The 14,269-nt window shown below is 32.0% G+C and overlaps 1 protein-coding gene across 1 annotated transcript in view; it reads right to left on the bottom strand.

Moving 5' to 3' along the window:
• Positions 1-5,423: 5,423 nt before the first annotated feature.
• Positions 5,424-14,269, bottom strand: part of LOC136977922 (uncharacterized) — a 30,073-nt gene continuing 21,227 nt past the window's right edge. The window contains exons 3-7 of the mRNA XM_067273537.1: positions 12,750-12,884; positions 10,745-10,861; positions 6,706-6,820; positions 6,376-6,628; positions 5,424-5,506 (exon numbers count right to left, since the gene is read on the bottom strand). Of these exons, the coding sequence (XP_067129638.1) occupies positions 5,435-5,506; positions 6,376-6,628; positions 6,706-6,820; positions 10,745-10,861; positions 12,750-12,884 (692 nt within the window). The 3' untranslated portion in view covers positions 5,424-5,434. The remainder of the gene's footprint in view (positions 5,507-6,375; positions 6,629-6,705; positions 6,821-10,744; positions 10,862-12,749; positions 12,885-14,269) is intronic.

Here is a 14,269-nt window from a genome sequence, read left to right as displayed (position 1 = left end):
AGTTAAAACTAATTTTAGCTACATAAATATGTTTGGGGGAAATAAATAAAGTGATGATTGGGATTAAAACATTTGTATTATTTAGTACGATATTTATTGAAAATATTGGTCACACATCTGTGTTATTAACATTAATTAACCTTTTGTCCCTGAAGGCACCGATCGATCGATACCCTGGCTTTTTAAGCAAAACTTCGAGGGTACCGATTCATCGTTACTTTGGTAAATATCGATTTTTGTAAAATTTATTAACAACAGATATAATCTCGTTCGATATGAAGTGAATAAAGTATAATAATTCATTATATTAGTTGATAGCGGTATAAAATTTTGATTTCAAACAAATGTTTGATATAATGTGCGATAATTTCACAACGAATAAACATACATGCATAAATGTTATATCGAATTGTACAAAACAATATTCTATGTCTTTCTGGCTCAGTGCCAGCAAACAACTATGTAACTAGACAATGTTAATTTTCACAAAATGTTACAAATTATCAAGTTTATATGTCAGTTCTGATATATATTATTTTTTTTTCTTATAAATTTTTCTAATAAAATGTATTGAAAAATATCGTGTTTAAAACTAAAGATATTAATAAATGTAAGTGATTTTTTTCATATAGATATAATGATAATTTGATTTTTGGTGAATTTTTAAAATAATATCTCCTGACTGACCTATATTGCCTTAGGAGGGATCGCAAAATAAACGTAAACAAGATGTCGGGGGAGAAAAGGGTTAAAGCGATACGAAATTCATCATACACTATAGGAACGTGTTAGCTGAATGACCTTGGTCGAAACAGTTTTTACTAAGCCATTTTGTTAAAACCCGTTTTGTCTAGTTAAAACTAGTTTTAACTCAAATTCATTTTTGACTAGCAGTAAATTCTAGTTTTAACAATGACATCCAGTAAAAACTAGTTTCAACTAGTTACTGTAACATATACATACGAAAATGATGTGACCGTGTTTTTAGGGTAATATTTCACCTAAATAGTAAAACTGCAATTTGTCAAACAACAGTGAAGAATTGTCTTTTTTAAAACAATTTATATTGTACTAGCAGACCCGGCCACGCGTTGTTGTGGCTCAAAATGTATTTATTATAAATGTATAAAACTTCCCCCGTGGGGAGAATTTTAAAAAATCCCTTCTTAGTGTACATTCTCTTGACGAACCCTATTAAAACGCAACCAAAACCACAAAAAACCGCATCTAAAATAGTATAAATAAAAACAGAGTTCTTTATAGTAAGTCTTATTCCTGTCCCTCTCCCCGCGGGGGAATATCGGAAAATACCTTTTTAGTGTATATTCTGTTGACGTACCCTATTAAAACGCAAAAAAACCGCATGTAAAATAGTATAATAGAAGCCGAGTTCTTTACGGTAAGCCTTAATCCCGTCCATCTCCCCCGTTGGTGGGGAATTTCGACACGTATATTATATAAAAACACGTGCGTATTTGAATGCAATGTTGCGTCAAAATTTCAAAGGAATTGGTAGGAACAAACGAACGTTATATTTTATTTATATAGATAGATAGAAAATGATCTGCTTTAGTCCATTCTCACAGAAAGGCATAATGCCTCGCAGAAAAGCAAACTTAGGTCGTCGGAGTTAGCGCCATCTGTTGGGCATAAAAGCCTTAATCCTATATGATATCTTTTAATTTATATGAATGTTTAACGGAATAATATATAGCCTATGTCCACCCTGAAGGTCCATTCTAAATATTGGTGAAAGAAGTTTTAAAATCGGATGAGTAGATTCGGAGATTACCTGTTACAACGAAACTTAGTTACCTCTTTATATACTAGTATAGACTCTATACTAATAATCTATACTCTATAGGAGTCTATACTATAGAGTATAGATTACAGAAAGCAAGTTGCTAAAAAATTTGTAACCTTATTTAGAGCAAACCACATTTGAATTACATTTAATTCATACTCCATTACAGTGGCTTTTAATTAACCAGAATGCCTCAGTAACACTTCTGAGGTGCCGCAAAATGAATTCATGAAAGAACGCAGAGCAACATTTAGGGAATGTGACCCGGTAGCACTCCTGTCAAGGAGGAGTGCTACCGGGTAGGCTTTCTATGGGAAACTGCCACATATTTAGATTAGATTAGATTAGATGCTACACACGTGAAGGAAGCCCGAAAACTCCACATGGCCGGCCTGTTAGTGTGACGTGAATGGTAATTGAAATACCATTAAACACATGACCAGTGTTTAATGGTATTTCAATTAAAATTTCAGAGTTGAATGTTTTACCAGTTTCCATATAAAATATTTTTCTGTAAGTAAATACCATCATTTTTGGATAAAAGATTTTTTAATATCCGATGAATTCTGTTTTAGTAAAATGAGCAGCGTTATGACACTTGTGTGTATTAATAAGAAGTACAGTACTGAAATTGCAGTAATTCTACATTGATAAACAACTAAAGTTGTCGCAAGAAAAAAAGTTATAAAAATGGGAGTGCCACTATTAGAAAAACGTTAAAAAAACACTGCCCTATTATATAACTTCAACTCTTCATAATAAATTTGTAAATGACTTTTTTATGCTTGAATGTCCTTATTAAATGTATTCGATGATTAGCGTTTCATTTTCAATTTTTTAAATAATAAATCAATGTTTACTGTATATTGTAAGACTACAATATGCAAGGAAATATTACCCTATCTCTGCACCGTAACTTTCTGTAACAGCTCGTTAAGGTCAACTATTAAATATTGTCAACCCTTACAGAATGACCGAAAACATTGACATTGACAGAAACCCAATAGCAAAAAAATTGCACCGGTTACAATCCTTTGTCTATCATGTTTAATTTTTCGAAAGCTTAAATAATTATAAATATGAATAGTTGAAAGCGATGCAAAGTTTTCTTATTAACTTTTCCAAACTGGCTCATTTTTAGTAAATTTGTTGTGGGTTCGTTTAGGGTCATAATGAAGCAGCTGGTTGTTGCAGGACTGATCCAACACATCCGGACAGACCACCGCCGAAAAATTCTCGTTTTTTTCAACCTAGATTGGATTTGATCCCACGTAGCGCGGTGTCAGACTACCAGTTTAACCGTCCGACCATCCGGCCGTCCATTTCTACGAAACATGTGGATTCGTTTATCAAACAGTTCTCATATTTTCGTATCGCAATTGAAATAGATATGATTGCGGTATACGGTTGTGACAATTGAGAAGACAGTTTTTATTTCTATAGAATGTCAGAGTTGAATTTTTTTACAAGTTTTTATATGAAATATTTTTCTGTAAATAAATACCATCATTTTTCGATAAAAGATTCTGTAAATCTGTTGAATGGCCGAAGCTCACAGAATGGGGGGGAGTAAGACGAATGACTTTACAAACAGAAAAAACGACGAATATGGTGATTATTAAATTTAATAACATATATATATATATATATATATTGGTTTACACATCAATCACGACAGTACCAAACAAATTCCTCCACCGGTTTGGTAATTGGTTGACCGAGTACAATTGGTAATCTAAACCTAATACTAAATATTAAAATTATGACTAAATATATTTACAAGGTTTACACTGACGGTTCATACGCTGATCGATTGATGACAATTCTCCCAACGAATGTAGAGCCTTATTCTCAGCCACGTGGTGATAGAAGTTGTCAGTAGGAATAAAATTCCACCAAATAAGAAAATTACTATATATCAGCAATAATCGTCTCTAAAAAAGTTATATAATATAACCGTCGTGAGTCCGCACAATGTTCTTGTCTCGATGACGATGGATTCCTTTTTCTGTTACAACTCAGAACCTCGCTATTCAGAATTCTCCCTCCTTACCTCCTCGTAGTATCCGTAGAAGTTCCCTCATTCAGACCAATCCAAAAGAAAAAAAGATAGCTCTAGCATGGCGCTCCCACAATTTATACTCCGCGCCAATAAAGACACGTGAGCTATACGTTACACAGTCTAATCACGGCGAATGATTAACGGTAAAACCCGGCACGTGACAACCGGAATAAGTATAATAATACAAATACGCAACTACAGGGTAAATCCTGATACGGAGTTTACCGAAAAAAATTACTAGTGTCATAACACTACAATTCTTTAATATCCGATGCATTCTGTTTTAATAAGATGATTAAAAAGACGTAAAAATTATCTTCAGTTAGCAGAAATGAGTCTAGAAAACAAATTCAAATAACATTTCAAAGGAAATATGAACTTTCACTTAATAAAGCAGAATTGATAATTCCAAAATATGCGGGGGTTTTTAGTATATAGATAAATGCTGATATCATAAAATTAGTTGGTAGCAACGGTGATAACAATTGATATATTACAAGCGATTTTTCATTTGTTTAGCTTTTTATTTGAAACTGCTAGATTGTGATTTCATAATTCAGAGGCTTTCAACTACTGATTAATTTATTCTAAAGAAAAATAATCGATAGTTCGATTATCGAATCATCGATAACACAGTAAGCCCTCGATTCAACGAACTAATTGGAGACGACGAGTGTCTGCTATTTTCGAAAATCAGTTAAATCGAATATGTTTTAAAAACATATAGGCCTATTAATTAATAACGAACTCAAAATGTACAAGATGTGTTAAACTGTTATTATGACGTGCAAGTATGACTGAAATAACACTAGTGACATCGCGCAACTTTATCATATCGCGACAGAATTGAGGCGGATAAAAAACATGCATTTGATTAAAGTTGTATATGGAAAAAATATTTGAAAAGATCATTTCCATTCATATTTGAATGACGTGGGCCCAAGGAAAAATAGAATAAAATCTTCCGAAACCCAAGTCATGCATATATGAATATCGTCAAAATTGAAATTTTGAAGAGTTAAAAATTTTCAAATGTGAACAATTCAAGAGCCACGAAGAATTCAAGAAATATTTTATGCATTGAAATTAAGTAAGTTATTAAAAAGTTTCAAATAGCACTAGGGAATTTTTTTTATCATCAGCTTGGCAGTCAATGTGCTATCTAGACGATCCAAACCTGTTACAACGTCAATTCTTTCAAAACAATATAAAGCCAATTGCCAGGAATATTGATGAAGATCATTGCTTAGCAATTGTAGCAGCAGGCATGCGTAATAATCTTTCCAAGATCAGTCGAAAAAAAATTTTTGTGCAGAATTAAAGGTGAATAAACATTAATTGTTGTTATTAAATTCATCCACTAATAAAATACGTATATCGTATTCATTCCAATCTTGCTAGATCTTACATTCGTGTTTAGACTGATGCCTGAGATCTAGGATCTGAAAACAAGATATATAACTTTTTATTTGTTAAGATTTTATTAATATAAAAGATCACAATCTACATATATTAAAAGTTGCATCCATCAATTATTTTAATATTAGTTTAATTAAAGACATGCGATTTTATTTCTGTATTGCTGAAGCATAACTTGGACACGATTCTTCAGGAATTTCTTCGTGACCTATTAAATTGCACTGAAAAAGATGAAAATAGTAAAGAGTTGTTTTCAAAGAAAATTTGATTTAATAAATATATTTAAATTTTTAATCACAAAATGTCTTAAAATTACTTATTATAATTTATGAAGTGTGTCGTTGTCGTGATAACGCTGGACGATTAGTTACGACAATTGACATGTGCATTGGAAACCGAAAGTTAACAGGATTGGGAGATTTACGATTAAAAATCTGTAGTTTCACTAATTAGTTTTTATTTTTATTGTTTTAATAATAGAAATAACGAAGTAACTGAATTGCTACATTAAACACTTCAATTAGTTAATAATTTTAAAATTAAAAACAAACAATTTCAATTGAAATTCAAGCAAATAAGTTATTTTTAAATTTGTAAACATTTACGCGTATCCAACTGCCAGATTCAATTTGGCTGCTACATCACCCTGTTATATACAGCAGCTTAATCATCGTTCTACTCTACTAACTCTAATCCAAAATAAACATTAATTATTTCTAATAATACTATAATACTCAATAGGTGTATGTTTAATAACAGGAGTGTAACAATCCATACACTCCTGTTATTATTGTTTGATAAATCAAAACATAGTGAAATAATTTGTAAAAAAATTAATTTTTTCCATCTTGATGATATGACCGTTGATTTTTTGTAGTTTGTTTAGTACAAACCTCGTTAATACAAAGTGTTGATTTTTAAGACACTTCAACTAGTCCCATTAACGAGATTTTGGCTGTATATTATATTTTTCACTATGTAATTAATAATTTCCGTAAAAAAGTAATTTATAAAAATAATTATTCAAATTAAATTCTGGTTTTTATGAAACATATATTTGAATTAAAACTAAACATATAATAACACTTACCGTACTACTATTAATAGACGATCTCATTATATGTTCATAAGAAGGAGGTTTGTCCGAATTTGAAAGAATTGGTTCTCTTGGGTTGTTTGTACGGACGTTAACTTGTGTTTGAGGAGTTGCATTAAAACCAGAATTTTCAGGAGGAGTATGAACTATCCCAAATTCAGGAGGTATGTGGCCTCTTCTGAATTCGTGTGGAATTTGAACTGTACTAACTTCGTTTACTTGTACGGAAGATAGCGAAGATTGTCTTCTAAATACATTAAATAAAATCCAATGAAAAATAAATTAAACTTTTTTTTATTTTTAAAATTTGTCGATTTATCTCACTTTATGTAAGAAGTAATTGACAAAATTATAGCAAAAACTATAAAACCAACAAACGTGCCAATTACAGCAATGACGATGTTGTCCATTTGCTTGAAATTCGTTCTTTCATTATAATCTACACGAATAAAAAATAATTAAATGTAGCATTTCTAAGTTACTAAGTTTTATTAATTAATCTAATTTATTTGAATATTTAAATTTAGACACGCTTCGAAATGGGGAAGTTATTGAATTCATGGAAGAGGGCGAGTTCTACAAGTATTTAGGATTTAAACAGGCCAAACTAACAGAACATACACAAATAAAGCAAAGATTAATTAAAGAATACCAAAGTAGATTGAATGCTATTCTCGGAACAGAGTTAAATACAAAACACACAGTTAAAGCAATAAACACATATGTCATCCCAGTACTCACATATTTTTGTTTGGAGTTATACATTAGACTCACACAGATCTTGAGAAATTCCAAACAAAAACATGAACAACATGTACTAAGCATAAACATCATCATCATCCTAAATCCGCATAGAAAGACTAACCCTTCCACGTAAAGATGGCGGACGTGGCCTGATTGACATAATTAACCTTTACTACAAACAAATACGGACACTGCGAGAATTTTTCTACAAAAAGCAAGAAACATCGCAGTTACATAAAGCAGTGTCCGTAAGCAGACTTAAATAACAGACCATTAAATTTACACTCACAACATATGGACACGACACAACATATAAAAAGCATACACACCGTTAAGCAATCGTGGGCTCAAAAGGCACTCCATGGCAGACATCCCTATAACCTAGCCCAGGATTTTGTTGACAAAACTGTGTCAAACAGCTGGTTAGCTCGGGGATGTCTCTTTGGGGAAACAGAAGGATTCTTCATTGCCATACAGGATCAGGTCATAAATACTAAAAACTACAGAAAACACAAACTCAAAGATACAACACTCACAAATGACATATGCAGAAAATGTCACATCATGCCAGAAACTATACAACACATCACTTCCGGTTGCAAGCTCTTGGCTCATACAGATTATTTATGGTACATAGACATCAAATATAATACGCCAAGAGCTTGCAAAGAAACACATATTATTAGACACCCACAAACCATACTACAAATACATTCCACAGACAATATTGCAAAACAACACGCACAAAGTGTACTACGATAGAGCCATAATCACAGATAAAACAATTTACAACAGACCAGACATCACTTTTCTTGAAAAACACAAGAAAATCACATACATTATAGACATATCCATTCCAAATACTCACAATGTACAAAACACATGCCCTAAAAAGTCAGTAAGTACACAGCTTGCCCAGGAAATAAGGTATCTGTGGAGGATGGATAGGGTGCTTATTGTACCTGTTGTTCTCTTCTCTACGGGTGTGATGCCACACACACTACATAAAAGCCTGGACACATTACAATTGAATAGAAATACATACATCACACTACAGAAGGCTACTATATTGAATACATGTCATATTGTGAGGAAATTCCTGAATACAGACACACACACACACACACACACACTGATACACTTTTTTAATTTTTTGTTTTGGTTACTATGCCTTGACTTCGTCCCGGCATAGTACACAGCCACCGGTGTTAATTGAGTATATCTCACATAACTCAACATAATAATAATAAGGGCAGAGACCAAACGGTTAGGAGTTGAAAGTTGAAATTTGGTACACAGTTTGGGTACGTCACGAGAATGTACAATAAGAAGGGATTTTTCGAAATTCCCTCGAGGGGGAGAGGAAAAGAATTAAGGCTTATCCTAAAAAATTCAGCTTCAACTGTACTATTTTAGATCCAATTTTTTACTTTTAACTGCGCTTTAGTAAGGTGAGCGCCCTAATAAAAATTTTTCGGAAATTCTCCCGAGGGGGAAGAGATAGAGGGTTAAGGATTACTTTGAAGAACTCGGCTTCTATTGCACTATTTTAGATGCAATTTTTTGCGTTTTTGACTGAATTTTAATAGAATATGCCATGAGAATGCACATTAAGAAGAGACTTTTGGAAATTCTCCCGCGGGGGAGTGGAATAGGGTTAAAGATTATCCCGAAGAACTGGGCTTCAACTGTACTATTTTAGATACCATTTCTTTGAATTTTGCGGGAAATCGAACGTATTTTTAGACCCTTCCAAAAATTCTCAACGATATTTAGTGCTCCATCGTATTCAAAGTTGACACGTGGACAAGTTCTCATCCGGGGGAGCGCATGCGCATATGTTCGCTTTATTCGAACTTTTCGTCTTAATGTTCGATTTTATGTTCAAATTCATATTTATGAGTGACTCTGGAAGATTGAGCTTAATTTTGGAATTAAGTAAACCTGAAGAAGAACCCAGAAAGGGTTACGAAAACGTTCGTTATTCATCACTTAGTGGTACTACGCACGGGTTAATTGTTGCAATGAGTCTTAATTATCGTTATCCCGGTGTGGTAAGCAGATATCTAAAATTTATCTAATTAGTCTTGCAAGAGGGGGACCTAATTCTTGCACCCGTTGAAAACGGGTAAGATCGGCTATAATGTAATAATCTTAATCTTTGTTATTGTTACTTTTTGCCCGAGCAACGCCGGGTACATCTGCTAGTATTAAAAAGTAAGTAGTTAAAATAAATTTCTATATTGATATAATAAACATTTTAAAATGTATTATATCAGTATATAAATATATTTTAACTATTAACGAATAAAAATTATATACGTAAAAAAATTTAGACTTTTAATATTAAAAGTTGGAAAATAAACAAAAATTTATCAATTTATATCATCCGGGATGCAGTCTTATCATATTCGTTAATATGTCGCAACATGATGCGATATACAAAAATGATCTTTAGAATGAGATTAAATAGATATTTTAAAACAAAAATGTTCAATTAGAATAAATTTCCGAAACTGAAAAATCATAAAATGCCGGATATCTGCAGATATTTCGACTCGATTTTTCTCAAACAAAACGCGAAGTAAAAAATTCAAAACAAGCTTCTGAACAAAGAACATTTGCAATAGTGTGTTTTATTTTACAACTGTTAAAAATAAGGAAAAACTTTTCTTCAACCAATAAAATTAATAGGTGTGTTTGTTTTTTGTTTTTATTTATTTATTTATTTATGCATGCTGGCTTGTAAACATCTTGTTAAATTTGTGTTAAATTTTAGTTAAAATGCTTAAATAACTGCATTTTTGTGACGTCTGAACCGATTAATCTAATTTACATTATTTGTTGTGGTAAAAATTCATTCGGTACTCGAACAGTTTTTTGGAACGAATGAAGATCGAGTACCGAGGTATCACTGTATATTAACTACATTAAATTTTGATCAATATATAATCCTAAATATTTTATTAAACAGTATTTGTAGTTAGATTATGCTGTTTTCATTTTATAACTCTTTCTGCTCTATGGGCACCACGAGGGCAATTTTCCATAAGGGAGTTCGAGGGTTCGGCTAGGCCCCCAATGGTGATGGCCGAGTGCTAAAGAGAAATCGTCTGACAGATCCATAATTACGGCCCGTGGAAAATTCCTGAGATGGCTCGCTAGGACTTTATGCCGAATTTGCCAGACCGGTAGACTGACGCCTTAATCACCTCGGTCCTCCGGCATTCGATATGATATAATGGGAACCATATTGGAAATTTTCAATCAAATCCATTTAGACTAAGGAATTAATATATGGGTAAATTTGTATTATAAAATATAAAGTATAATAATAGATCTCTTGTAATTTATCTTTTACCAGAAATTTCTCCAGATATAAAAATACTGTATTTTATACTTCATTTTTTTTTATTTCGAAAATGGAATAGTTGTGGGGAATTTCAAAAATTTTAAGGGCTAAGAATCTGTAGTTAGACCGCACTTCATTCAAATTTTCTGTTAGAAAGACGATGTAACAAATTTATCGAGTTTTATATCTAACTTGATCGATTTTACATATAAAAATGTTTATCTATTTTTTATATTCATAACTAAATATTAAGCTAAGTAAACATACCTGGTAAACATTTATCACCATATCGTGTATATCCATACTTGCACATACAAAAATTTACACACCTTGAATTCTGAGTTTTGCATTGTTCAGAAATAAGACAAAATTCACCTAAAGACACTTTGTAAAAATGACACATTATTACTTTATACAATTTGTTTAAATATTTAAAAAATAATTTTCAGAATTATAATTAAGAATTAATCAATTGGTATTCAATTATTAATAATAATTCATAATATTATTAGTTCAATTTAATTAAATTTTTTATTGTATGAATCGCATAGTTCGTTACAAGGGAGTTAAAGTATTACATAAGAACTGATGTTAATACAATTTAACAAATTAATTAAATAACTTAGTATAGGATGAGACAAAATAAAATACAGTGTCACACTTAGGATTTCTCAAACGTGATCCTGGCTGTTTTTTTAACCCGAGAAATTCTTCTCATCCGGGAAATCCCGCAAATTTCTTAAAAGTTCACTCTTTTCTTATTTTGTGTTAAAATTTAGGAAATTTTGCAAATAGAAAGTATAATTAACTCATAAACTGTCAGAATACATTTGTATTTATTAATTTTAAACGTACTTAGTTTTTTCATTTTTGCTCGCATCTGAAAATTCTTTACTTGTCAGAACCTGTAATATCTGGAATAATTGTGCTTATGCTGTTTTAATTTTTAGCCATGTCCAGTAGCTTCAATAACTGCGTAACGCCAGGCTGTGCAAATTGGGCAAGGATACAAAGCAGTATGAAGTTTTTTTTCATAAACTTGATTTTTAAAGCTAAACGAATTGCCGAATTATCGGGATATAAACTGGATGCCGCTATTAAAGCAGCCGAGATAGACAAATCAAGAATACTGGAAAGCAAAAGAAGTACTACAATCGCGAAAACGAACTAGAAATCTTCCAGGTTACAGGAGAAAAAACACATAACATCTGTCTTTTCTTAAATGCATTAAACACAATTGCACTCACATCAATTGAATCGGAATGGGCATTCTCGATAGCAGGATTTTTCGTTACTAAAATAAGAATCAGATTGAGAGATGGGAGTATTGACCATCTTTGCCTGTTAAAATCTTATTAAAAAATTTACAATAATATTGTATTATGTTTTATTTAAAGAACGAAAATTACCTTTTAAGTTAGAAGTTTGATCTAAGTTTATTTTTTTTAAATTTTCAACTCAATTCAAAGCTGGTTTTTTTTGTTGTTGTTGTATGCAGTTTCCAGCAAACTTTAATGATTTTTTCTATTTGAAAAAATTTCTATGTAATTCAAAGGCAATTTTTAATATATATCTTATAAAGCGTTATTAATATGATTTTGGAGGTTAGGTTGCAAACTTATTAAATTACTTTAAAATATGAAAAATAATTATATCATTTCATTTTTACATATTTTGTATATCTTAAAAATAATTAATTCTATCCCGGGAAACAGTTCACTTTTATCCCGGAATCCCGAGACAAGCAAAAGTCCGGGAAATGAGAAACCCTAGCCACACTGTTGTTCGTCTGTCCTGCTGTATGTCTGTTTGTCCTTTCTTATTTATTAAAAATGTGATTAAAAATTGCAGCCCGGCGTTGTGACCATATCACAATAAATAGTTGCTCGTTTTTTGTGCATTTTGTTGAAAACGTCTTGAAAAAATGGCACTGTTTAAAAATGATCGTCGTTGGCAGGTGGTCGTTTTTGGAGGTTAGACTATATTAAGGAGTAAGTAGTTAAAATATATTTCTACATTGATATAATAAATATTTTAAAATGTATTATATCAGTATATAAATATATTTTAACTATTAACGAATAAAAATTATATACGTAAAAAAATTTAGACTTTTAAAATTAAAAGTTAGAAAATAAACAAAAATTTATCAATTTATATCATCCGGGATGCAGTCTTATCATATTCGTTAATATGTTGCAACAGATGCGATATACAAAAATGATCTTTAGAATGAGATTAAATAGATATTTATTAATATTATTAAACATACCTGTTTCATAACATGAATAATGTATTCTTACATAATTAGTTTTACATTGGCATGTTCTGGCAATGGAACTTATGAAGCAGCCTGAATTAGGAGCCTGGCACTGTTCATCGTAGAAACAAAACTCACCTAAATAACCTTCGTAAAAATATTACATAATTAATTTATATATTAACATAGTATATCATTACATACTTTACTTAACGTTAAAAAATAAAGTATCATATAAAAGATGCAAATGACAGTATATATAGATTGATACAGCATTAATATGACACACTGATCATAAGTTTGCGATAATTGGACTACAGCTCATGTCTAAAAAAAAAAAATAAACTTAAGCGTCCATTTTATAGAGCAAGAAATAAACAAGCTTGACTCAGCTCCACGTTTTTGTATATAATGCCATTACTACAAGAAAGTACAAAAATGACATATTGGAAACCCATAAGAGACTTTTCCGAGGTACTGTGGTCCATGGTTTTGTTGACAGTGAAGATATTCGTATCGTGGAGTGGTCAGAAAGATCTTCGAATGGAAATCCCATAGGATGTGTATTTGATGCACTAGGAAGAGGAGTTGTATCCGTTTCTCCTCCACCAATAACACTCCAGGATCTTTAAGATGCTTATCTTTAAGAATGGAAGTTGCACTCAACAGAGCTGATAAATAGTTTTATGACCAGCATAAGTAATCGCTGTGCAGCGTTTACGCGTGGAGGAGACAATTACATGCCATATTAATAATTTCCTAAGCAGAAAGATATTTTACAATGCTTTATGTTTTTAGTTTGACGTAATTTACATAAAAGTTGTGCTTTTCAATTGTTTTATTGCATAAAGAATACACAAGTTGTACTTAAAGTATGTAATACGCTAAGAATTACCCTGTTAAAGGCGGGCCGTAATATGGGCAAATTGGATTTGTTTCTTTTTTTACAGTAAGCAAAATTTATACTTATCTCGTATATTAAGGCATGCCGTTATGTGAGGCTCTGGATAGGTCCGAACCACACTGAAATTCGCGTTAAAATCATTTATTTTTAGAAAAAAATTATTTTTTTTAGAGGAAAAAAAATAGAAGTTAGAAATAGTTTTTCTTAAAGAAAACGACGCGAACTTTTAAACAATAGAACAATGGGGAAACGTAGATCGTCTATCTCCGAGTGGGAATCGAATTAAACTTCGATTTTGACCTCTCCCGCGCCCCCGAAAGGTTTCGAATTGTCACCAGGTGACGAGAAGAGACCAATCGGAAAGCGGAATCGGAGGAAAACAGATAAAACCTGAGAATTCAAGGACGCGAGGGCTTCTTCTCCCGAAAGTTCCAAGTGACGGATCTATTGTTGTGTGTGTGTCTGGTGCCCATCTTCGTCTCCGTCTCCCGACCTCGGATCGACATCTTTCCATCAACGGAAGTCGACCGCATCGTCCTGGAGTCGCGGAGTCGTCGAGGGAACTGGCCATTCGCGACCTAGGGACACTCCTTCAAAATGAGACTATATTCGAAAGGAGAGGAAGACC

The sequence above is a fragment of the Centruroides vittatus genome, unplaced genomic scaffold, assembly GCF_030686945.1.
Source record: "Centruroides vittatus isolate TY-2023 unplaced genomic scaffold, ASM3068694v2 contig_482, whole genome shotgun sequence".
In the NCBI taxonomy this organism is placed as follows: domain Eukaryota; kingdom Metazoa; phylum Arthropoda; class Arachnida; order Scorpiones; family Buthidae; genus Centruroides; species Centruroides vittatus.
The sequence above is the reverse complement of the archived record's forward strand: the minus strand, read 5'-3'. Positions and strand labels throughout refer to the sequence as shown.